The sequence below is a fragment of the Nerophis ophidion genome, linkage group LG25 (genome assembly GCF_033978795.1).
Source record: "Nerophis ophidion isolate RoL-2023_Sa linkage group LG25, RoL_Noph_v1.0, whole genome shotgun sequence".
NCBI classification, from domain to species: domain Eukaryota; kingdom Metazoa; phylum Chordata; class Actinopteri; order Syngnathiformes; family Syngnathidae; genus Nerophis; species Nerophis ophidion.
In genome coordinates this window covers 34,423,385-34,448,171 of record NC_084635.1, presented here as the reverse complement: position 1 = coordinate 34,448,171, position 24,787 = coordinate 34,423,385, and the positions used below count along the sequence as shown (strand labels likewise).

At 42.7% G+C, this 24,787-nt stretch overlaps 1 protein-coding gene and 1 non-coding gene across 3 annotated transcripts in view; one reads left to right on the top strand and one right to left on the bottom strand.

Annotated features, from left to right (window-relative positions):
* LOC133542864 (general transcription factor IIF subunit 2-like) overlaps positions 1-24,787 on the bottom strand; it is a 45,258-nt gene that overhangs the window by 18,504 nt on the left and 1,967 nt on the right. For both annotated transcript variants that reach the window (XM_061887077.1, XM_061887078.1), the window contains exons 2-4: positions 14,914-14,987; positions 14,802-14,826; positions 3,411-3,552 (exon numbers count right to left, since the gene is read on the bottom strand). In XM_061887077.1, the coding sequence (XP_061743061.1) occupies positions 3,411-3,552; positions 14,802-14,826; positions 14,914-14,987 (241 nt within the window). The remainder of the gene's footprint in view (positions 1-3,410; positions 3,553-14,801; positions 14,827-14,913; positions 14,988-24,787) is intronic.
* On the top strand, positions 5,026-5,144 carry LOC133543217 (5S ribosomal RNA). The gene has a single exon (XR_009804342.1). It is a non-coding gene; the product is annotated as a 5S ribosomal RNA (ribosomal RNA).

The following is a 24,787-nucleotide window of genomic DNA, read 5'->3' as shown; positions in this document are numbered from 1 at the left end:
TTGATGGTTTTCTGACATGGACTTGTTTCTTCAGCATTGTCCACATCTTTAAGTCAGGACTTTGGGAAGGCCATTCTAAAACCTTCATTATAGCATTATTTAGCCATTCCTTTACCACTTTGGGTGTGTTTGGGGTCATTGTCCTGTTGGAACTAGGGCTGGGCTATATATCGATATACACGATATATCGTGGGTTTGTCTCTGTGCGATATAGAAAATGACTATATGGTGATATTGGAGTATACGTTCTCACGCAGTTGCTTTTAGCTGCGGGCATTACATTACAGGCTCTCCTCGCTCTTTCCTGTCTCTCCTTCTCACAGACAAGCGCACTTTCTTACATACGTCACATATTGTCACGTCACATACGTATACGCCCTCGCGGAGCAGAGGTAGCAGCATGGGTAACGTTAGCTGTGATGCTAGCGGAGCCATGCGAGTGGTAAGACGAGAGACAGAAGGTGCGAATGAAGGAAGAATTAATTCCCTAGAAAAACAGCAGGTGGAGGTGGTTTGTCGTCAAGTGGGAATATGTCGAACAGACAACCGTAATTTGTCAAGTGTGGTGCTGAAGTGTTGCTATAAAAAGTAGCATCACTGCTAATGTGTAGCATCATTTGAAAAGTCACCCGCTAGACCAGGGGTCACCAACCTTTTTGAAACCAAGAGCTATTCTTGGGTACTGATTAATGTGAAGTTTAATACACACTTAAATAAATTGTATTTCTGTCCATTATTCCGTCATACTTTTTTTTCTTCCTTTTACGGAAGGTTTTTGGTAGAGAATAAATGATGAAAAAAACAATTAATTGAACAGTTTAAGAGGAGAAAACACGAAAAAAATGAAAATTAAATTTTGAAACATAGTTTATCTTCAATTTCGACTCTTTAAAATTCAACATTCTACCGAAAAAAAGAAGAGAAAAAATAGCTAATGCGAATCTTTTTGAAAAGATTTAAAAAATAATTTATGGAACATCATTAGTAATTTTTCCTGATTGAGATTAATTTTAGAATTTTGATGACATGTTTTAAATAGGTTAAAATCCAATCTGCACTTTGTTAGAATATATAACAAATTGGACCAAGCTATATTTCTAACAAAGACAAATAATTATTTCTTCTAGATTTTCCAGAACAACATTTTTTAAAGAAATTCAAAAGACTTTGAAATAAATCTGATTCTACAGATTTTCTAGACATGCCGGAATATTTTTTATTTATTTTAATCATAAATTTGAAGAAATATTTTACAAATATTCTTCGTCGAAAAAACAGAAGCTAAGATGAAGAATAAAATTAAAATTGATTTATTATTCTTTATATTAAAAAAAAAAAATTTACTTGAACATTGATTTAAATTGTCAGGAAAGAAGAGGAAGGAATTTAAAAGATAATAAGGTGTAAGTGTTTAAAAATCCTAAAATCATTTTTAAGGTTGTATTTTTTCTCTAAAATTGTCTTTCTGAAAGTCATAAGAAGCAAAGTAAAAAAAAATGAATGAATTTCTTTAAACAAGTGAAGACCAAGTCTTTAAAAATATTTTCTTGGATTTTCAAATTTTATTTGAGTTTTGTCTCTCTTAGAATTAAAAATGTCCAGCAAAGCGAGACCAGCTTGCTAGTAAATAAAAAAAATAAAAAAAATAGAGGCAGCTCACTGGTAAGTGCTGCTATTTAAGCTATTTTTAGAACAGGCCAGCGGGCGACTCATCTGGTCCTTACGGGCGACCTGGTGCCCGCGGGCACTGCGTTGGTGACCCCTGCGCTAGAGAATGAAGAATGTTAAACTTCGCATGTCAACATCTCCATTCGGTGCCACACGCCCACACCGAGGCAAACATTTCCAGATCGACACCGTATGAAAAAAATAGTCAACAGAATCTAAAAAAACGTCCGTAGTGACCTACCACATAGCGAAAGAGGAATACTATTTGATTTCCTATTATGCAGCTCATTTTTATTTGACCTCTAGGCTGATGATTTTAGGTTTTACAGAGAGTAAATGGGACAATAAAAAAGGAGGATTAGCTCCAAATTCTTCAGGACAAGCTAAAATCATCAGCCCGGATGTTGGGTCTTAGGCGCAGTTGGGTGTTCCAACAGGACAATGACCCCAAACACACCTCAAAAGTGGTAAAGGAACGGCTAAATCAGGCTAGAATGAAGTTTTTTTAGAATGGCCTTCCCAAAGTCCTGACTTAAAGGTGTGGACAATGCTGAAGAAACAAGTCCATGTCAAGTCCAAGTCCATTGGGACGGCGTGGCGCAGTGGGAGAGTGGCCGTGCGCAACCCGAGGGTCCCTGGTTCAATCCCCACCTAGTACCAACCTCGTCACGTCCGTTGTGTCCTGAGCAAGACACTTCACCCTTGCTCCTGATGGGTGCTGGTTGGCGCCTTGCATGGCAGCTCCCTCCATCAGTGTGTGAATGTGTGTGTGAATGGGTAAATGTGGAAGTAGTGTCAAAGCGCTTTGAGTACCTTGAAGGCAGAAAAGCGCTATACAAGTATCCATTTTCTATCCATTTTCTACCGCTTATTCCCTTTCGGGGTTGCGGGGGGCGCTGGCGCCTATCTCAGCTACAATCGGGCGGAAGGCGGGGTACACCCTGGACAAGTCGCCACCTCATCGCAGGGCCAACACAGATAGACAGACAACATTCACACTCACATAGGGCCAACTTAGTGTTGCCAATCAACCTATCCCCAGGTGCATGTGGCGACTTGTCCAGGGTGTACCCCGCCTTCCGCCCCGATTGTAGCTGAGCTAGGCGCCAGCGACCCCAAAAGGGAATAAGCGGCTATACAAGTACAACCCATTTATTTATTATTTATGTCAGAAAACCAACAACTTTAGCTGAACTGCAGCAATTTTGTAGTGAAAAATGTAAGCAGAAGCTTGTGGATGGCTACCAAAAGCGCCTTATTGCAGTGAAACTTGCCAAGGGACATGTAAGCAAATATTAACATTGCTGTATGTATACTTTTGCTCACATTTTCAGTAGAGCCATAATAAATTCATAAAAGAAGCAAACTTCACTAATGTTTTTTGTGAGCAACAAGTATGTGCTCCAATCACTACATCACAACAAAATAAGAGTTGTAGAAATGATTGGAAACTCAAGACAGCCATGATCTTTACAAGTGGATGTATACTTTTGACCACGACTGTATATAATAACAATAGTTTATGGAACTTTTTTATAGTGAAACTGAGTTGCACACTTTGGGAAAAACCATGAAGATGTCAAAGAAGAAGAACAAGCAGGTCAGACAAGAACGTATGGACAGGCTGCACACACGGGCACCTCCACCAACCACCAAATCATAATCTACTTACCTCTAAGCTGCAGAGCAAGCAGTTAATAACATCTTATTTCACGCAGGTAAGAAACACTTTTAAAGCTCACCCGCTGATGATGCCTCTGTGAAGACCGCCAGTGTCTGACCTCCCACCGTCTGCATGGTTAGCGGGTGATCCCGAGGTGCAGACACCGTCTTGTCTTCCAGACCCTCGATTACGGTCAATTCTTCATTTAATGTGAAAGACACCTGCAAAGTATCATCTTTGTTCAAATATGCGTTTCCAGCTGGCTCCTCATCTCTCATGTGTATCATTTTTAGCCTCCATTCACATTTTAGGGGAAATAGCTGAAATAAACCACTTTTCTGCTTGCCTTAACTTTCAGTGCATATTAGAGATCGATCGATTCGGTTTTTCATGGCCGATTCTTATTTTTAGTAGTCTAGGAGGCCTTTATTTGGAGCTGATATTTATTGATAGTTTGAAGTTATTTCAACATGATTAGTCTGTAAACAGCTGGACAAGGCTTAAAGTTGTTTTTGCACGATATTTTTAAGACCATTTGCGGTCCGCAGCTTGTTTTTTATGACACATTCTAAAGACTAAATAAAATGATCGCAAATTACAACATTGTACGATAAAAGTAGAATCAGCATTTTTGGGAAAAATTCTATGTGAATGTCTATTGCATAAGCTAAACTTCAATTGTAATGTTAGCATGCTAAGAGTTAGAGTGCGTCAAGTACCAGGTCATATGACTGAAGCGTAATATGTATAAAATTACCTTAAAAAGTTAGCGCTATAAGCTTGCATTTGTCAAGTACCAAGTTATATGACTGAGTAGTTTTGCTGCGTAATTGGCTAAAAAAGTAAGCATAGTAAAATGCTAACAGTATGTATCAAGTACCAAGTCCTATGACTCTAAAGCAGTGGTCCCCAACCACCGGCCCGGTACCGATCAGGCCACGGCCCGGTAACGGGCCACAGAATAATTTTTTATTCATTTTTATAAAAATAAAATAAAAATAAAAATGTGTTCATTTTTTTTATTAAATCAACATAAAAAACACAATATACACTTACAATTAGTGCACCAACCACATAAACCTCCCTTTTTCATGACAAAACGTCCCTTTTTCATGACAAAGAAAAAAAATTATTAGGCGTTGACCGGTCCGCGGATACAAAAAGGTTGGGAACCACTGCTCTAAAGTGTTTAACTGCAAAATTGATAGATAGCATGCTAATGTTAGCTTGCTAATAACACATGTCAAATACAAAGTTATACGAGTCTGCGGCATTCAAGGTGTTTGGTTGCAAAATTGGCTTAAAAAGTTAGCATTATAATGTTAGCTTGCTAATAACACATGTCGAATAAAGTTATACGAGTCTGCGGCAGTCGACTGCAAAACTGGCTAAAAAAAGATAGTATGCTAAAGTTGGTAATGTTGCTTGAGGCTAAGCGGATCAGGGACCACAAAACTGAACCGAGCAGTCTGATTGGTTTGGTTTTACGGAGTAAGACAACTTACACTGAGCCTAGTCTTATCTAAACTTTTCTACAACTCCCTGATACCGAAGTACATGTCAAACTACTTCCGGAACGTAAATGACCGCCATAACCACAACACCAGGGGGAGCTCTACAAACCACGTCAAACCCAGATTCCGATCTAACAAAGGTCTTAACTCATTCTCCTTCTATGCCACATCACGTGTATGGCGTACGGCCATACTACCCTGAGCACGCCCGATCTCGTCCGATCTCGGAAGCTAAGCAGGGTTGGGCCTGGTTAATACTTGGATGGGAGACCGCCTGGGAATACCAGGTGCTGTAAGTCTCGTCCGATCTGTACCCTGTACACCCTGTACACCGCTGACTTCTGCTACAACTCAGAGCTGTGTCACATCCAGAAGTACGCGGATGACACAGCCATCGTCGGGTGCATCAGGGACGGCAGAGAGGAGGATTTTCGGAATCTGGTGAGGGACTTTGTTGTCTGGTGCCACACGAACCTCTTGCAGCTCAATCCATCAAAGACCAAGGAGCTGGTCATTGCCTTTGGGAAGTCTAGTCCACGGTCACAACCTATTTCATCGAGGGAGTTGAGGTACAGACCGTGGACTCATTCAAGTACCTTGGGGTTTGGGTGGACAATAAGCTGGACTGGACTGTTAACACGGACCACCAGTACAAGAAGGGACAGAGCAGGCTGTACTTCCTCAGGACACTACACTGCTTCAACATCTGCAAAAAACTACTGTGGATGTACTACCAGTCTGTGGTTGCCAGTGTTCTGTTCTACATGGTAGTGTGCTGGGGGGGGGGCAGTACATCTAAGAAGGACAGCTCCAGACTTGAGAAACTGATCAGGCGGGCCGGTTCTACAATGGGAATGAAACTGGACACACTGGCAGAGAAGAGGACTGTGGACAAACTAGTGAGCATCCTGGATGATGCCAGTCACCCTCTGCATAGTGTTATCAGTAGCCAGAGGAGCCTGTTCAGTGCTAGACTGCTTCATCCCAAGTGCAGGACTAATAGACTCAAAAACTCCTTTGTCCCACACGCCATTAGACTGTACAACTCCTCTCTGGGGAGGGGGGCGGGGGGTACTAGGATGACAGGGGATGCAAAACAATAATAGTGCAATACTTTTTCATAACATGGTCACTACTGCCTACTTTGTCTTGTTATATTCTTAATTTCCATCCATTTTCTACCTTTTATTCCCTTTTGGGGTTGCGGGGGGCACTGGCGCCTATCTCAGCTACAATTGGGCGGAAGGCGGGGTACACCCTGGACAAGTCGCCACTCATCGCAGGGCCAACACAGATAGACAGACAACATTCACACTCACATTCACACACTAGGGCCAATTTAGTGTTGCCAATCAACCTATCCCCAGGTGCATGTCTTTGGAAGTGGGAGGAAGCCGGAGTACCCGGAGGGAACCCACGCATTCACAGGGAGAACATACAAACTCCACACAGAAAGATCCCGAGCCTGGATTTGAACCCAGGACTGCAGGAACTTTGTATTGTGAGGCAGACGCACTAACCCCTCTGCCACCGTGAAGCCCATATTCTTAATTTACTGTTATATTTTTATTCCCATTGTTGCTTTTTAGTTCTTATTCTTATTGTAATATTTCTCTATTTTGTTTCCATTTAAACCCCCATTATTTACTTTTTACTTTTATTTTAATCAATGGTTCCCAAACTTTTGCAGGCTGGCGCCCCCTTGGCTCCCCAGTGAATTCCTACCACCCCCCCCCCCCACCCTCCCAATCTCCCCCAACCCCCACAGACACATATGGAAACAAACACCTCTTTCTTGATATTTGGTATGCTGCAATTTGAAAAGAGAAAGGTTAAACACAAATGTGTATTTCACAAATAAAACCCAATTTAGTAAACCAATTTATTTTTTAGCAGTTTTAACTGTTTCAGCAACATAGAATGGTAAATAAACATTCCACCAGTAACCTTCATTGTCTCACACTTAATATTAATGGGATGGATGTGCTTGGTGCAGGGACATAAGCTTCTCAACATCAGGCTGGAACTCACTAAGAAGAAGTCGTAGATCCCCGCGGATCTACGACGGATCTGACTGGGCCAGAGCGGCGTGTGGTAACCGGACCCTGATGCGTCGTCCACTGACTCGTCCTGCTGCACGTGTTGTGTACAAATCGTCAAACAAACGTTCGAATTTCTGACGTCGACTTCGGACTGCCGCCCCCCTACCGCCCCCTTCTTCCTCACCGCCCCCCCAGATCTTTCCACCGCCCCCAGGGGGGAGGTACCGCCCACTTTGGGAACCACTGATTTAAATTGATCTCAACTCTGTACACTGCTGCTGGAATTTTAATTTTCCTGAAGGAACTCTCCTGAAGGAATCAATAAAGTACTATCTATCTATCTATCAATGTGGAATGCACTCCCAACAGTTGGAAAAGAAAGTGCATCTCTATCCTCCCTCAAAAGCGCGCTAAAAGAACACCTTCAGGCAACTTCAACCCTAGCCTAACCCCCTCACATCCCACCTCTCCAGATTGTAAATAATAAAATGTAAATAATCAAATGTATATACTTGTTCTTATGCTATCTGAACTCAATATGTTCACTGCTGGCTGTAAAGTCAGACCTACACTGTTTCAATGTCATTTTCTCAGATTATATAATTATAAGCCACCCCCCCTCCACCCTCCCACATCCCACTCCCCCGGACTGTAAATAATTCAATGTATATACCCTGATGATTAACTTATGTGATGACTGTATTATGTTGATAGTATATATGTGTACCATGAATTGATTAACGTGGACCCCGACATAAACAAGTTGAAAAACGTATTGGGGTGTTACCATTTAGTGGTCAATTGTATGGAATATGTACTGTAATGTGCAATCTACTAATAAAACAATCAATCAATGGTCTTGTGCAGTGGCCAATACTCCTGTAGAATTGGTATTTTTAGTTCGTCGAGCCATTTTTATGCTCGGAAATTTTTAATTTAGGGCAAAATGACAAACTTAATGGTTTGTTACTATAACACACAGGTGAAATATGGATGTGTTCAAATAATTTAGCATGTATTGATTGACCTACATTGTATTTGTTTTAGTATATTTAATAAACAAAATGTATCAAAGTGGCCTGTGCATCTTTCAATTTTTATTGACACGCTAGAACAAGTTTGGACACCCCTGCACTGTGTTTTATCTAAAAGCAGGTATTGTGTGTATATATTATATTTGCTGGTGTAGTTATGTTGTAATTGTTTAAAAAAAAAAAAAAAGGGGCTGATATCATCCATCCATTCTTCCATTTTCTACCGCTTGTCCCATTCGGGGTTGCTGGCGCCTATCTCAGCTACAGTCGGGCGGAAGGCGGAGTACACCCTGGACAAGTCGCCACCTCATCACAGGGCCAACACAGATAGACAGACAACATTCACACTCACATTCACACACTAGGGACAATTTAGTGTTGCCAATCAACCAATCCCCAGGTGCATGTCTTTGGAGGTGGGAGGAGCCTATCCCCAGGTGCATGTCTTTTTGGAGGTGGGAGGGGCCTATCCCCAGGTGCATGTCTTTGGAGGTGGAAAGAGCCTATCCCCAGTTGAATGTCTTTTTGGAGGTGGGAGGAGCCTATCCCCAGGTGCATGTCTTTGGAGGTGTGAGGAGCCTATCCCCAGGTGCATGTCTTTTTGGAGGTGGGAGGAGCCTATCCCCAGGTGAATGTCTTTTTGGAGGTGGGAGGAGCCTATCCCCAGGTGAATGTCTTTTTGGAGGTGGGAGGAGCCTATCCCCAGGTGGATGTATTTGGAGGTGGGAGGAGCCTATACCCAGGTGCATGTCTTTTTGGAGGTGGGAGGAGCCTATCCCCAGGTGCATGGGTTTTTGGAGGTGGGAGGAGCCTATCCCCAGGTGAATGTCTTTTTGGAGGTGGGAGGAGCCTATCCCCAGGTGGATGTATTTGGAGGTGGGAGGAGCCTATCCCCAGGTGGATGTCTTTGGAGGTGGGAGGAGCCTATCCCCAGGTGCATGTGTTTTTGGAGGTGGGAGGAGCCTATCTCCAGGCGCATGTGTTTGAGGTGGGAGGAGCCTATCCCCAGTTGAATGTCTTTTTGGAGGTGGGAGGAGCCTATCCCCAGGTGCATGTGTTTGAGGTGGGAGGAGCCTATCCCAAGGTGCATGGATTTTTGGAGGTGGGAAGAGCCTATCCCCAGTTGAATGTCTTTTTGGAGGTGGGAGGAGCCTATCCCCAGGTGCATGTCTTTGGAGGTGGGAGGAGCCTATCCCCAGGTGCATGTCTTTTTGGAGGTGGGAGGAGCCTATCCCCAGGTGCATGTCTTTTTGGAGGTGGGAGGAGCCTATCCCCAGGTGCATGGGTTTTTGGAGGTGGGAGGAGCCTATCCCCAGGTGAATGTCTTTTTGGAGGTGGGAGGAGCCTATCCCCAGGTGGATGTATTTGGAGGTGGGAGGAGTGAAGTGAAGTGAATTATATTTATATAGCGCTTTTTCTCTAGTGACTCAAAGCGCTTTACATAGTGAAACCCAATATCTAAGTTACATTCAAACCGATGTGGGTGGCACTGGAAGCAGGTGGGTAAAGTGTCTTGCCCAAGGACACAACGGCAGTGACTAGGTTGGCAGAAGCGGGAATCGAACCTGCAACTCTCAAGTTGCTGGCACGGCCACTCTACCAACCGAGCTAAACCGCCCCAGGAGCCTATCCCCAGGTGGATGTCTTTGGAGGTGGGAGGAGCCTATCCCCAGGTGCATGTCTTTGGAGGTGGGAAGAGCCTATCTCCAGGCGCATGTGTTTGAGGTGGGAGGAGCCTATCCCAAGGTGCATGGATTTTTGGAGGTGGGAAGAGCATATCCCCAGTTGAATGTCTTTTTGGAGGTGGGAGGAGCCTATCCCCGGTGCATGTCTTTGGAGGTGGGAGGAACCTATCCCCAGGCGCATGTGTTTTTGGAAGTGGGAGGAGCCTATCCCCAGGTGCATGTCTTTGGAGGTGGGAGGAGCCTAACCCCAGGTGCATGGGTTTTTGGAGGTGGGAGGAGCCTATCCCCAGGCGCATGTGTTTTTGGAGGTGGGAGGAGCCTATCCCCAGGTCCATGCCTTTGGAGGTGGGAGGAGCCTATCCCCAGGTGCATGGTTTTTTGGAGGTGGGAAGAGCCTATCCCCAGGTGGATGTCTTTGGAGGTGGGAGGAGCCTATCCCCAGATGGATGTCTTTGGAAGTGGGAGGAGCTTATCCCCAGGTGCATGTCTTTTTGGAGGTGGGAGGAGCCTATCCCCAGGTGCATGTCTTTTTGGAGGTGGGAGGAAGCTGGAATACCTGGAGGGAACCCACGCAGTCACGGGGAGAACATGCAAACTCCACACAGAAAGATCCCGAGCCCGGCATGGAACCCAGGACAATTCAACAAAATGCCAAATATTGGCCCGTCTGATAATCGGTCCATCTCTAATGCTCATTGTCAACATTAAAATTGCACTTTTAACATGAGTGCATTAAAAACAACAACAAACTTCGCTATGCCCTGCTGTCACTAGACCATCGGTATGGGGTCCACGCATGCACAAAAACTGCGTCACTTCCTGTAGTCGCACATTTTACAACAGTGCTTCTGTGACGTCACGTCTTGCGACATTTAAATGTGTGATTAAGCATTTTGGCCATGGTTCATGGCCAAAAAGTACAATCCATACGTTCCTTTTCTACCGCTTGTCACCTTTTGGGGTCGCTGGAGCGTATCTCAGCTGCATTCGGGCAGTAGGCAGGGTACACCCAGGACAAGTCGCCACCTCATCGCAGGGCCAACACAGATAGACAACATTCACACACTAAGGGCCGATTTAGTGTTGCCAATCAACCTATCCCCAGGTGCATGTCTTTGGAGGTGGGAGGAAGCCGGAGTACCCGGAGGGAACCCACGCAGTCACGGGGAGAACATGCCAAAAAGACGGATAATATGAAAATGAATAAAAAGTGTGAGTTTCACTTTGAATCACATCTACTCTGTCATCGCACTGAATCCCAACATTTGTATTAAACGTTCCATTTTTCAATCTACTTACACTTATTAATTACCAGTATGGTGAATTGATGTAACTAAAAGTAGCAAAAATAATCAATTACTTTGTATTTTGCAGAATTCAAGGCTGCAGAGCAAATGGTTTGGGTTTCTGTACGGATCGTTAAAATGACTATTTGTCTCTAGTGCTTTATAATAATAATAATAAATTACATTTGTAACAAACTTTACATTTGTTAAAATCTCAAAGTGCTACAAGTATAATAAAAAAAGATAAAAATAGAAAGTTAGAATATATAATAGAAGATTTAAATAGAAATGACGAGATGGTGACTTGTCCAGGGTGTACCCTGCCTTCTGCTCGGTTGTAGCTGAGATAGGCACCAGCCCCCCCCGCAACCCCAAAGGCAATAAGCGGTAGAAAATGGATGGATGGATGGAAGAAAACATGAAACACTAGATAAAACAGAAACATAGATACAAATAGCAATAAAAGCATGAAAGCAGTGGATAAAACAGATAGGCAAGCAGTGTATTTAAAAACAAGAAGGTAGAGAAATTAGATAAAAGCTGTGCTAAAAAAGTGAGTTTGGTCCGTTTTTAAAAACGGTCGAACGACTGTGGCGCGCTGAGATGGTCGGGGAGAGTGAAGTGAATTATATTTATATAACGCTTTTTCTCTAGTGACTCAAAGCGCTTTACATAGTGAAACCCAATATGTAATTTAAAGCAGTGCGGGTGGCACTAAGAGCAGGTGGGTAAAGTGTCTTGCCCAATGGCACAACGGCAGTGACTAGGATGGCGGAAGCAGGGATCGAACCGGCAACCCTCAAGTTGCTGGCACGGCCGCTCTACCAACCGGGGTATACCGCTCCAGAGTTCGGGTGCGGTCGAGCAGAAAGCATGGCGGCCCATTGATTGTAAGTTTGTCCTGATAGGTTTGAGCAGTGGCCCCCAACCACGGGGTCGCGGCTTGATAGCTACCGGGCCGCAGAAGAATTTTTTATAAAAATATATATATATATGTAATTAGTGCACCAACCCAGGACTGCAGGACCTTCGTATTGTGAGGCAGACGCACTAACCCCTCTGCCACCGTGAAGCCTGCCCTGAACTTAAAATACGCAAAAACATAGTTTCCGCGCGGCTACTGTATTAGAGCGCACACAGGTGTGTGTGTGTGTGTGTGTGTGTGTGTGTGTGTGTGTGTGTGCGTGCTACGCAATCGCAAAGACCACGTCACTTCCTGTCAACGTGTTTTATGGCTGTCATGCTTTACATTTTTCAAAAGTATCTTTATTTAAATAACATTGTGAGATAAAAGTTTGTCCTCAAACCCAGTGGTCCCCAACCTTTTTGTAGCTGCAGACTGGTCAACACTTGATATTTTATCCCGCGGGGTGGGGGGATTTTTTAATTTTTTTTTTGTCATGAAAAAGGGAGGTTTTTTGGGTTGGTGCACTAATTACATATATATATATATATATATTTATAAAAAATTCTTCTGCGGCCCGGTAGCTATCGAGCCGCTCCAGAGTTCGGGTGCGGTCGAGCAGAAAGCCTGGCGGCCCATTGATTGTAAGTTTGTCCTCATAGGTTTGAGCAGTGGTCCCCAACCACGGGGTCGCGGCTCGATAGCTACCGGGCCGCAGAAGAATTTTTTATAAATATATATATATATATGTAATTAGTGCACCAACCCAAAAAACCTCCCTTTTTCATGACAAAAAAATAAATAAAAAAATCCCCCCACCCCGCGGGATAAAATATCAAGTGTTGACCAGTCTGCAGCTACAAAAAGGTTGGGGACCACTGGGTTTGAGGACAAACTTTTATGTCACAATGTTATTTAAATAAAGATACTTTTGAAAAATGTAAAGCATGACAGCCATAAAACACGTTGACAGGAAGTGACGTGGTCTTTGCGATTGCGTAGCAAGCACGCACGCGCACACACACACACACACACACACACACGAACACACCTGTGTGCACTCTAATACAGTAGCCGCGCGGAAACTATGTTTTTGCGTATTTTAAGTTCAGGCACTGAAGCAACAGAAAATTAATTTAAACTTTTTTCTAATCAAGTAATCGCTGCAGCGCTCATAATGTTATTGTTGGAGCCTCCATCCATCCATCCATCATCTTCCGCTTATCCGAGGTCAGGTCGCGGGGGCAGCAGCCTAAGCAGGGAAGCCCAGACTTCCCTCTCCCCAGCCACTTCGTCTAGCTCTTCCCGGGGGATCCCGAGGCGTTCCCAGGCCAGCCGGGAGACATAGTCTTCCCAACGTGTCCTGGGTCTTCCCCGTGGCCTCCTACCGGTTGGACGTGCCCTAAACACCTCCCTAGGGAGGCGTTCGGGTGGCATCCTGACCAGATGCCCGAACCACCTCATCTGGCTCCTCTCCATGTGGAGGAGCAGCGGCTTTACTTTGAGTTCCTCCCGGATGGCAGAGCTTCTCACCCTATCTCTAAGGGAGAGACCCGCCACACGGCGGAGGAAACTCATTTCGGCCGCTTGTACCCGTGATCTTATCCTTTCGGTCATGACCCAAAGCTCATGACCATAGGTGAGGATGGGAACGTAGATCGACCGGTAAATTGAGAGCTTTGCCTTCCGGCTCAGCTCCTTCTTCACCACAACGGATCGATACAACGTCCGCATTACTGAAGACGCCGCACCGATCCGCCTGTCGATCTCACGATCCACTCTTCCCCCACTCGTGAACAAGACTCCTAGGTACTTGAACTCCTCCACTTGGGGCAGGGTCTCCTCCCCAACCCGGAGATGGCACTCCACCCTTTTCCGGGCGAGAACCATGGACTCGGACTTGGAGGTGCTGATTCTCATTCCGGTCGCTTCACACTCGGCTGCGAACCGATCCAGTGAGAGCTGAAGATCCCGGTCAGATGAAGCCATCAGGACTACATCATCTGCAAAAAGCAGAGACCTAATCCCGTGGCCACCAAACCGGATCCCCTCAACGCCTTGGCTGCGCCTAGAAATTCTGTCCATAAAAGTTATGAACAGAATTGTTGGAGCCTATTTATATTATTTATTCATTGATTGTTTTGACAATGGAATCCAATGCCAATGATGATGTTGATTGATTATTGGATGTTTTAGATTAATTATTGTGTTCGGCTGCTCACGCTCCTCCTGGTGAGCCACTTCCTCCTCCTATGCCTTTGTCTGTCATGCTGAAGGAGTGAGGAGTGATATAGTTTGTTTACCACTAAATAAGTTTATTTTTGATTATGTAGAACAGGAGTAGGGAACCTATGGCTCTCGAGCCAGATGTGGCTCTTTTGATGACTGCATCTGGCTCTCAGATAAATCTTAGCTGACATTGCTTAACATAAGTAATTAATAATTACGCTCAAAATATAAATAACGTTCAAAATAATAAACATTCTCATGCATTTTAATCCATTCATCCGTTTTCTACCGCACCTGTTCACGAAGTTGCATTAATTGTAGAATTATTTTATTTATTACTGGTTTACTATTTACTGTTACTATTTACTACTAGCTTCAGAATAACCATGTTATTAAAAAGAATAAGAGACTTATTATACTCTAAAAATGTTGGTCTAACTTAAAAATCCACACATTTAGTTGTATTCAGTGTTAAAAAATATTATAAGGCTCTCACGGAAATACGTTTTAAAATATTTGGCTTTCATGGCTCTCTCAGCCAAAAAGGTTCCCGACCCCTGATGTAGAAAGTCAACCAAGGAGAATAGTTTTGGTTTGTGAAAATAAATTAATATTTTTTGAATCTAGAAATATCTCCGTGAGTGCTTATTCAAGAATTTAGTGCGTCATAAACCTCCTCCTCAGGGCTACTATGCTAACTTTATTTTTTCGAAACTTTTATGGAACGCAAGAGTAGCCGTAACAGTTATTCATTGACAAAAAAATAAGTTCCTTACCTCTGGCTTTCCTTGGTTTCCTTTCCTTAAAAGACAACAAAGCTTAGTTGATGACAGTGTGACAGTTCACTCACCACCACGTTCGTGCTTTTTTGGGGGGGGTTGCACCTACTTTGATATTCTGAGTTTCCCAACGTCGCCTCTTCCTGTGGCTTTTGCCCATTGTTGAGAAAGATACTTAGGAACCTGGAAGCAGTCAAAAAGCGTTGGTTTATTATTTCCGTGACAAAGGTCCTGGATCACCTACGGTTAGGGTTGCCAACCGTCCCTTGAAAAACGGAATTGTCTGGTATTAAGTAAGACAATTATGCCTTCCGTATTGAGTTGTCAAGTGACGCTCTTTGTTCTGTATTATTATTACCGTGAGAGTTATAGATAGATATAGATGTAAGATATCAAACTCTAACGACAACAGCTTCAAAAAAGTCTGACATGGACTAGAGAAGTGGTTCTCAACCTTTTTTCAGTGACGTACCCCCCGTGAACATTTTTTTAATTCAAGTACCCACAAATCAGAGCAAAGCATTTTTGGTTGAAAAAAAGAGATAAAGAAGTAAAATACAGCACTATGTCATCAGTTTATGAATTATTAAATTGTATAACAGGTCAAAATATTGCTCATTTGTAGTGGTATTTTTTGATTGATTGATTGATTGAAACTTTTATTAGTAGGTTGCACAGTTCAGTACATATTCCGTACAATTGACCACTACTGTAAATGGTAACAACCGAATAATCAATCATCAATCAATGTTTACTTATATAGCCCTAAATCACTAGTGTCTCAAAGGGCTGCACAAACCACCACGACATCCTCGGTAGGCCCACATAAGGGCAAGGAAAACTCACACCCAGTGGGACGTCGGTGACAATGATGACTATGAGAACCTTGGAGAGGAGGAAAGCAATGGATGTCGAGCGGGTCTAACATGATACTGTGAAAGTTCAATCCATAAATGGATCCAACACAGTCGCGAGAGTCCAGTCCAAAGCGGATCCAACACAGCAGCGAGAGTCCTGTTCACAGCGGAGCCAGCAGGAAACCATCACAAGCGGAGGCGGATCAGCAGCGCAGAGATGTCCCCAGCCGATACACAGGCAAGCAGTACATGGCCACCGGATCGGACCGGACCCCCTCCACAAGGGAGAGTGGGACATAGGAGAAAAAAGAAAAGAAACGGCAGATCAACTGGTCTAAAAAGGGAGTCTATTTAAAGGCTAGAGTATACAAATGAGTTTTAAGGTGAGACTTAAATGCTTCTACTGAGGTGGCATCTCGAACTGTTACCGGAATAAGTTTTTCAACTTGTTTAAGTCGGGGTCCACGTTAATCAATTCACGGTTGAACTATTTGGAAAAAAAGATATAAAAATTAATTGAAAAATAAACAAGTAATTCAATTAAAAACAAAGATTTCTACACATAAAAGTAATCATCAACTTAAAGTGCCCTCTTTGGGGATTGTAATAGAGATCCATCTGGATTCATGAACTTCATTCTAAACATTTCTTCACAAAAAAATAAATCTTTAACATCAATATTTATGTAACATGTCCACAAAAAAATCTAGCTGTCAACACTGAATATTGCATTCTTGATTTTCTTTTCACAGTTTATGAACTTACATTCTTATTTTGTTGAATAAATATCCTTATGAAGGATTTTGGAATTGTTGCTATTTTTAGAATATTTTTTAAAAATCTCACGTACCCCTTGGCATACCTTCAAGTACCCCCAGGGGTATGCGTACCCCCATTTGAGAACCACTGGACTAGAGTGACTGATCGCGCTGGCATCGGTTCGTTTTGCCTTGGCTGCCGTCCCTACCTCACAATTTCGTAGATGTTTTTTGTCCAACAGGGAAGCTACATGTGACTATCACTTCAATGAGGTACATACTAACTTAGTAGTAGTAGCAGGTGCCATTCAACAACTCTGCTCTTTGGTTGTTAGTATGATTAAGTCTTGTTATCAAAACACTAGTTGTGTATCGAAATGGTTTAACACAAACATCACGTGTCCAGCTTTACACCAAATCTGATTTTTTTGACACAGATCAGGAGGTAGTCCGAATCCGTTTGGAGTCTGATCTTTTCAAATGTGCCTGCAGTCTAAACGGCGATGAATTGATTAACGTGGACCCCGCCTTAAACAGGTTGAAAAACTTATTGAGGTGTTAACGTTTAGTGGTCAATTGTACGGAATATGTACTGTATTGCGCAATCTATTAATAAAAGTTTCAATCAATCAATCAAAGACTTGATTGCAACTTTTACATCATCTTTGGTCGAGCTACGTCATTGGTGTGCGCCAAGGAGAAGAAGATAGTGGATTAAATGATCTTCTTGCATCTGTAGTTCTTTTCCATCATCTGCCTACTTCCACAACACAACAGGGTCCGTGCTGCTTCCGTGCATTCTATTACCAATTCTGAAACGCAAATCAAAAAATAAAATTAGGGCTGTTTTTCGATTTTTATTATATATGGCAGATTTTAAAAACAAACATAACAGGGGTTGATTCTCATAAAAAATATTGCCATAAAACTGGATGATGTGCTGTTTTCCTTTTATAGATTTTTATTTTTCTAGATAAACACAAAAATCTAAAAAATGTTCATCCAAAATGCAAAATTGCGCGGTTTTCTGTGTGATGAACGCTTACATCTTTGTTCAGGAGTCCTATTGATCCGTGTACCTTCTGTCCATTCGATTTTTAAATGTAAATCAAATAACTAATTTCGGGCTATTTTTTCCTATTTTCATTTCTGAAATAAAAGTTTGACAATTATTGAAATTAAACAATGGATGTCCGCTAACTTTTTGCAACTCAACGCCCAAAAAACGGAAATGCTGATTATCGGTCCTGCTAGACACTGACCTCTATTTAATAATACAACTCTAACATTTGACAACCAAACAATTAAACAAGGCGACTCGGTAAAGAATCTGGGTATTATCTTCGACCCAACTCTCTCCTTTGAGTCACACATTAAAAGCGTTACTAAAACCGGCCTTCTTTCATCTCCGTAATATCGCTAAAATTCGCTCCATTCTGTCCACTAAAGACGCCGAGATCATTATCCATGCGTTTGTTCCGTCTCGTCTCGATTACTGTAACGTATTTTCAGGTCTCCCAATGTCTAGCATTAAAAGATTACAGTTGGTACAAAATGCGGCTGCTAGACTTTTGACAAGAACAAGAAAGTTTGATCACATCACGCCTGCACTGGCTTCCTGTGCACTTAAGATGTGACTTTAAGGTTTTACTACTTACGTATAAAATACTACACGGTCTAGCTCCATCCTATCTTGCCGATTGTATTGTACCATATGTCCCGGCAAGAAATCTGCGTTCAAAGGACTCCGGCTTATTAGTGATTCCCAAAGCCCCAAAAAAGTCTGTGGGCTATCCATCCATCCATTTGCTACCGCTTATTCCCTTTCGGGGTCGCGGGGGGCGCTGGCGCCTATCTCAGCTACAATCGGGCGGAAGGCGGGGTACACCCTGGACAAGTAGTCTGCGGGCTATAGAGCATTTTCTGTTCGGGCTCCAGTACTCTGGAATGCCCTCCCGGTAACAGTTCGAGATGCCACCTCAGTAGAAGCATTTAAGTCTCACCTAAAACTCATTTGTATAGTCTAGCCTTTAAATAGACTCCCTTTTTAGACCAGTTGATCTGCCGTTTCTTTTCTTTTTCTCCTATGTCCCACTCTCCCTTGTGGAGGGGGTCCAGTCCGATCCGGTGGCCATGTACTGCTTGCCTGTGTATCGGCTGGGGACATTTCTGCGCTGCTGATCCGCCTCCGCTTGGGATGGTTTCCTGCTGGCTCCGCTGTGAACGGGACTCTCGCTGCTGTGTCGGATCCGCTTTGGACTGGACTCTCGCGACTGTGTTGGATCCAATGTGGATTTAACTTTCACAGTATCATGTTAGACCCGCTCGACATCCATTGCTTTCCTCCTCTCCAAGGTTCTCATAGTCATCATTCTCACCGACGTCCCACTGGGTGTGAGTTTTCCTTGCCCTTATGTGGGCCTACCGAGGATGTCGTAGTGGTTTGTGCAGCCCTTTGAGACACTAGTGATTTAGGGCTATATAAGTAAACATTGATTGATTGATTTACTGAGATTATTTAAATGACAACAAGACTCCTGCTGATCTTAGCGTTATGCTTAAAACATGCTAATCGCCAAGGAAAAGCTAAAACACTTCTTCCCGTTTAATTTTGTCGTCACACAGATAACCACGCATTTTTGATGAACATATATTCAATTTTTGTGGGTATCTGAAAAATAAAAATCCATAAAAAAGAAAAAAACACAAAATCCAATTTTATGCCAATATTTTCATGAAAAACAACCCTGGGTTTGTTTTAAAATCTGCCATATAAAATAAAAATCGAAAAAAGGCTTTAATTTAGTTTTTTGGTTTGCGTTTAAAGGGGAACATTATCAGCAGACCTATGTAAGCGTCAATATATACCTTGATGGTGCAGAAAAAAGACCATCTATTTTTTTAACCGATTTCCGAACTCTAAATGGGTGAATTTTGGCGAATTAAACGCCTTTCTGTTAATCGCACTGGAAGCGATGACGTCAGATTGTGACGTCGCCGAGGTAACACACCCGCCCTTTTCATTTTCAACACATTACAAACACCGGATCTCAGCTCTGTTATTTTCCGTTTTTTTGACTATTTTTTGGAACCTTGGAGACATCATGCCTCGTCGGTGTGTTGTCGGAGGGTGTAACAACACTAACAGGGAGGGATTCAAGTTGCACCACTGGCCCGAAGATGCCAAAGTGTCTGCCGCCAGACCCCCATTGAATGTACCAGAGTGTCTCCACATTTTACCAGCGATGCTAAGGCAGATATGGCACAGAGATGTATGGATAACCTGCAGATGCATTTGCAACGACAGTCAACGGAATCACAAAGGTGAGTTTTGTTGTTGACTGCAAGCTAATCGATGCTAACATGCTACGCTAATCAATGCTAACATGCTATTTACTGGCGGTGCTAAAGCAGACATGGAACAGAGATGTATGGATAACCTGCAGATGCATTTGCAACGATAGTCAACGGAATCACAAAGGTGAGTTTTGTTGATGTTGACTGCCAGCTAATCGATGCTAACATGCTACGCTAATCAATGCTAACATGCTATTTACTGGCGGTGCTAAAGCAGACATGGTACAGAGATGTATGGATAACCTGCAGATGCATTTGCAACGATATTACGTTTCCTTCCACCCACTTTTAATGCGAAACAAACACTTGCCAATCGACAGATTTAAGTTGCTCCAGTGTCAAAAGATGCGAAAGTCCTGATCGTTTGGTCCGCACATTTTACCGGCGATGCTAACGCAGCTATTCGGCCATGCTATGGCTATGAATAGCGTCAATAGCTATTCGCTCAATAGCTTCAGTTTCTTCTTCAATATTTTCATACTCCAACCATCTGTTTCAATACAAGCGTAATCTGTTGAATCGCTTAAGTCGCTGAAATCCGAGTTTGAATCCGAGCCAATGTCACTATATCTTGCTGTGGTATTCCCATTGTTGGTTTACATTGGCAGCACTGTGTGACGTCACAGGGAAATGGCCAGTGTCTTCACAGAGAGCGAAAAAAAGGCACTTTAAAGCTTTATTTAGGGATATTCCGAGACCGGTAACATTTTGAAAAAAACTTCAAAAAATACAACAAGCCACTGGGAACTGATTTTTATTGTTTTAACCCTTTTGAAATTGTGATAATGTTCCCCTTTAAGAATTGAAAATAGAATGACCGGAAGGTACACGGACCCAACAGCCATGGCACAAACCCATAAATACTTTGATCTGCGGGGGTCCATGTTTTCATGTGTAGTAGACACTTCCTTGATCATTTACCAAATCTGGTCAACTTCCTTTGTTCTCACATTATTGAACTGCGAATGCAAGGGACGTGGAGGCCACTTTGGGGCCTATGCCTTTACATTGGAGTCGGATAAAGATCAGATTCTATTTGTAAACAAAACAATGGAGAAAAAAAAAATCAGGTTAAAAAATAAAATCTGTTTGGACCACTTTGGCCTTAACATAGTCATGGTAACACTACAGGAGTCTCACAGGTAATCTAGTACCTCACAAGGTAAAACAATATTTGCTTCAACTCTTGGTACCAAATTTCTGAAAGTATTCACTTCTGACTTTATGCTTCTATTAAATGAAATATTACCACAATAGCCCCGCGATGAGGTGGTGACTTGTCCAGGGTGTACCCCGCCTACCGCCCGAATGCAGCTGAGATGGGCTCCAGCGACCCCCTGCCTCCCCAAAAAAGGGACAAGCGGTAGAAAAATGGATGGATTACCACAATATAGCATAAAGACAATCACCAACACTGTTTGGGTGGAGATTTGCTTCATAAATGTATTCACTTAATAAATGAAGCCCAGATAAAAGCTGACAGTCATAAATAAAATAGAAGTATCTCACCTTTCTTTTTGTGGAAGTACAAACCCCATTTCCATATGAGTTGGGAAATTGTGTTAGATGTAAATATAAACAGAATACAATGATTTGCAAATCATTTTCAATCCATATTCAGTTGAATATGCTACAAAGACAACATATTTGAAGTTCAAACTGATAAACATTTTATTTTGAAAATAATCATTAACTTTTGAATTTGATGCCAGCAACACGTGACAAAGAAGTTGGGAAAGGTGGTAATAAATACTGATAAAGTTGAGGAATGCTCATCAAACACTTATATGGAACATCCCACAGGTGTGCAGGCTAATTGGGAACAGGTGGGTGCCATGATTGGGTATAAAAGCAGCTTCCATGAAATGCTAAGTAATTGACAAACAAGGATGGGGCGAAGGTCACCAATTTGTAAGCAAATTGTTGAACAGTTTTAGAACAACATTTCTCAACGAGCTATTGCAAAGAATTTAGGGATTTTACCATCTTTACCATTTTTTTTTTTTTCCCAAGATGGCGCTGCTGTAGTGGCAGCTGTAGGCAGGAGCTCTGTGCTCTTGTGTCATCCTTTTGTGTTTCCCTCTTGTTTTCATGTCTTATTATATTTTTTTGCCTTTTGGTCCGGGACCCTTTGGGGCTGTATGACAAGGGGTGGCACTTTCGTGACCTCTGTGGTGCTTTTTTTTGTGGACTTCTGGATCTGCCTCCCGGGAGCCTTTTGGCCATGGAGACCAGCTGCTGGGTGTCTGCTACACCAGAGTATGTTTGGATGTACTGGAGGAGATGCGGATGAGGGGACAGGACTGCGGAGCTAGCACTGAGCGCTGGGACGGAGAGGCTTCGCGGTGTCTTGGCTGGGTGAGCAGGTGTCGGACACCTCAGTCACCTTGGACGTATCCTCGCTCATCCATGCGGACTGGACACTAGCCGAGAGTGGAGTCGGCTGTCTTGGTTGCTTTGTTGGGTCTGCTCCTGTCTCTGACCATGCTCCCTCCTCCCCAGCAGACGATGGCGTGGAACACCGCAGAGGCCACCACAGTGGATATGTTTCTTTTGGGGCGGCATAGCTCGGTTGGTATAGCGGCCGTGCCAGCAACTTTAGGGTTGCAGGTTCGATTCCCGCTTCCGTCATTCTAGTCACTGCCGTTGTGTCCTTGGGCAAGGCACTTTACCCACCTCCTCCCAGTGCCACCCACACTGGTTTAAATGTAACTTAGATATTGGGTTTCACTATGTAAAGCGCTTTGAGTCACTAGAGAAAAGCGCTATATAAATATAATTCACACTTCACTTCTTTTACTTTTTATTCATAGCTGTATGTAGAAGTGTCTGGTTTTATGTGCTGCTTTAATGTCTTTAATGTCCTCTGTGTTCTTTGATGTTTGATGTTTCCCTCTTACACACATGTAAGAGGGATGTGTACCATGGTTATGAGTTGTTTTTTAATTTTTTTATTTTTTTCCCTTGGCCTCAGTCTGCACCTCCTCTCCAGGGCCCAGGCAAAGACCGATTTTTAAAATTTTATTTTAATCTTCTATTTTTTTCTCCCCCCCCTCCCCCCCTTTGTTTACCTTTATCTCATCTTTTTTGTAAGGGGCGCTGGAAGCCGGCAGACCCGTCAGCGATCCTGTTCTGTCTCCCTGTAATGTTTGTCTAAACTTGAATGGGATTGTGCTGAAAATTTTAATTTTCCTGAAGGAACTCTCCTGACGGAATAAATAAAGTACTATCTAATCTATCTATCTAATCTACGGTCCGTAAAATCATCAAAAGGTTCAGAGAATCTGGAGAAATCACTGCACGTAAGCCATGATACTACGCAACTTGGATACCTCAGGCGGTACTGCATCCAAAAGCAACTTCAGCGTGAAAAGGATATCACCACATGGGCTCAGGAACACTTCATAAAACCACTGTCAGTAACTACAGTTGGTCGCTACATCTGTAAGTGCAAGTTAAAACTCTGCTACACAAAGCAAAACCCAGGAACGCCGCAGGCTTCGCTGGGCCCGAGCTCATCTAAGACGGACTGATGCAAAGAGGAAAAGTCTTCTGTGGTCTGACGAGTCCACATTTCAAATTATATTTGGAAACTGTGGACGTGGTGTCCTCCGGAAAAAAGAGGACAATAATCATCTGGATTGTTATACGCGCAAAGTTCAAAAGGCAGCATCTGTGATGGTATGGGGGTGTATTAGTGCCCAAGGCATGGGTAACTTACACATCTGTGAAGGCACCATTAATGAATGGTCCACACAGGTTTTGTAGCAACATATGTTGTCATCCAAGCCACGTTATCATGGACGCCCCTGCTTATTTCAGCAAGACAATGCCAAGCCACGTGTTACAACAGTGTAACTTCATAATAAAAGAGAGCGGGTACTTTCCTGACCCGCCTGCAGTCCAGACCTGTCTCCCATGGAAAATGTGTGGCACATTATGAAGCGTAAAATACGACAGCGGAGAGTCAGAACTGTTGAACAACTGAAGCTCTACATAAAACAAGAATGGGAAAGAATTCCACTTTCAAAGCTTCAACAATTAGTTTTCTCAGGTCCCAAACATTTATTGAGTGTTGTTTAAAGAAAAGGTGATGTAACACAGTGGTGAACATGCCCTTTCCCAACTACTTTGGCACGTGTTGCAGCCATTAAATTCTAAGTTAATTATTATTTGCAAAAAAAAATACTAAAGTTTATGAGTTTGAACATCAAATATCTTGTCTTTGTAGCATATTCAACTGAATATGGGTTGAAAAGGATTTGCGAATCATTGTATTCCGTTTATATTTACTTTTAACACAATTTCCCAACTCATATGGAAACAGGGTTTGTACTTGTCATAGTGATGAAATTGTGTTCCGTTCTAAGTGAAGTTATGATAAAGAAAGATGTTATTTTTTATTCTGTTGAGCGCGAACGATTTATTTTTAAGACCTAAAAACACACAGAAAATTTTACAAAATTCTGTTACCCATAAACTCGTATTATTCCAAAACCTGCGAAAGGTTGAATAAACGCAACTCTGAAACATTCTAAACAAACAAGAACAACCAAGTTGCGATCAGCTTATGTGTGTAGTATAAAACTCATTTCTCACAAATAAAAAAGGAGAAACAATAATTGGGTCCCTTCTTTTCTCCAATGAATAAGCTGTTTTTTCCTGTAAATACTAACTCCTTTTGACAAATATTGAATTGGTGTGGCACATCTTTTATAGAACAAAACATATTGGAAAAGTACATAAATGTCCTTATATGGATAATACTTTTATCCAATGAGCTGCATTTATGTAACTCACCCACAATATTAGAACCACAATATATTAGTAATACAATCGGGCGGAAGGCGGTGTACACCCTGGACATATTATCAATCAATCAATCAATGTTTACTTATATAGCCCTAAATCACTAGTGTCTCAAAGGGCTGCACAAACCACTACGACATCCTCGGTAGGCCCACATAAGGGCAAGGAAAACTCACACCCAGTGGGACGTCGGTGACAATGA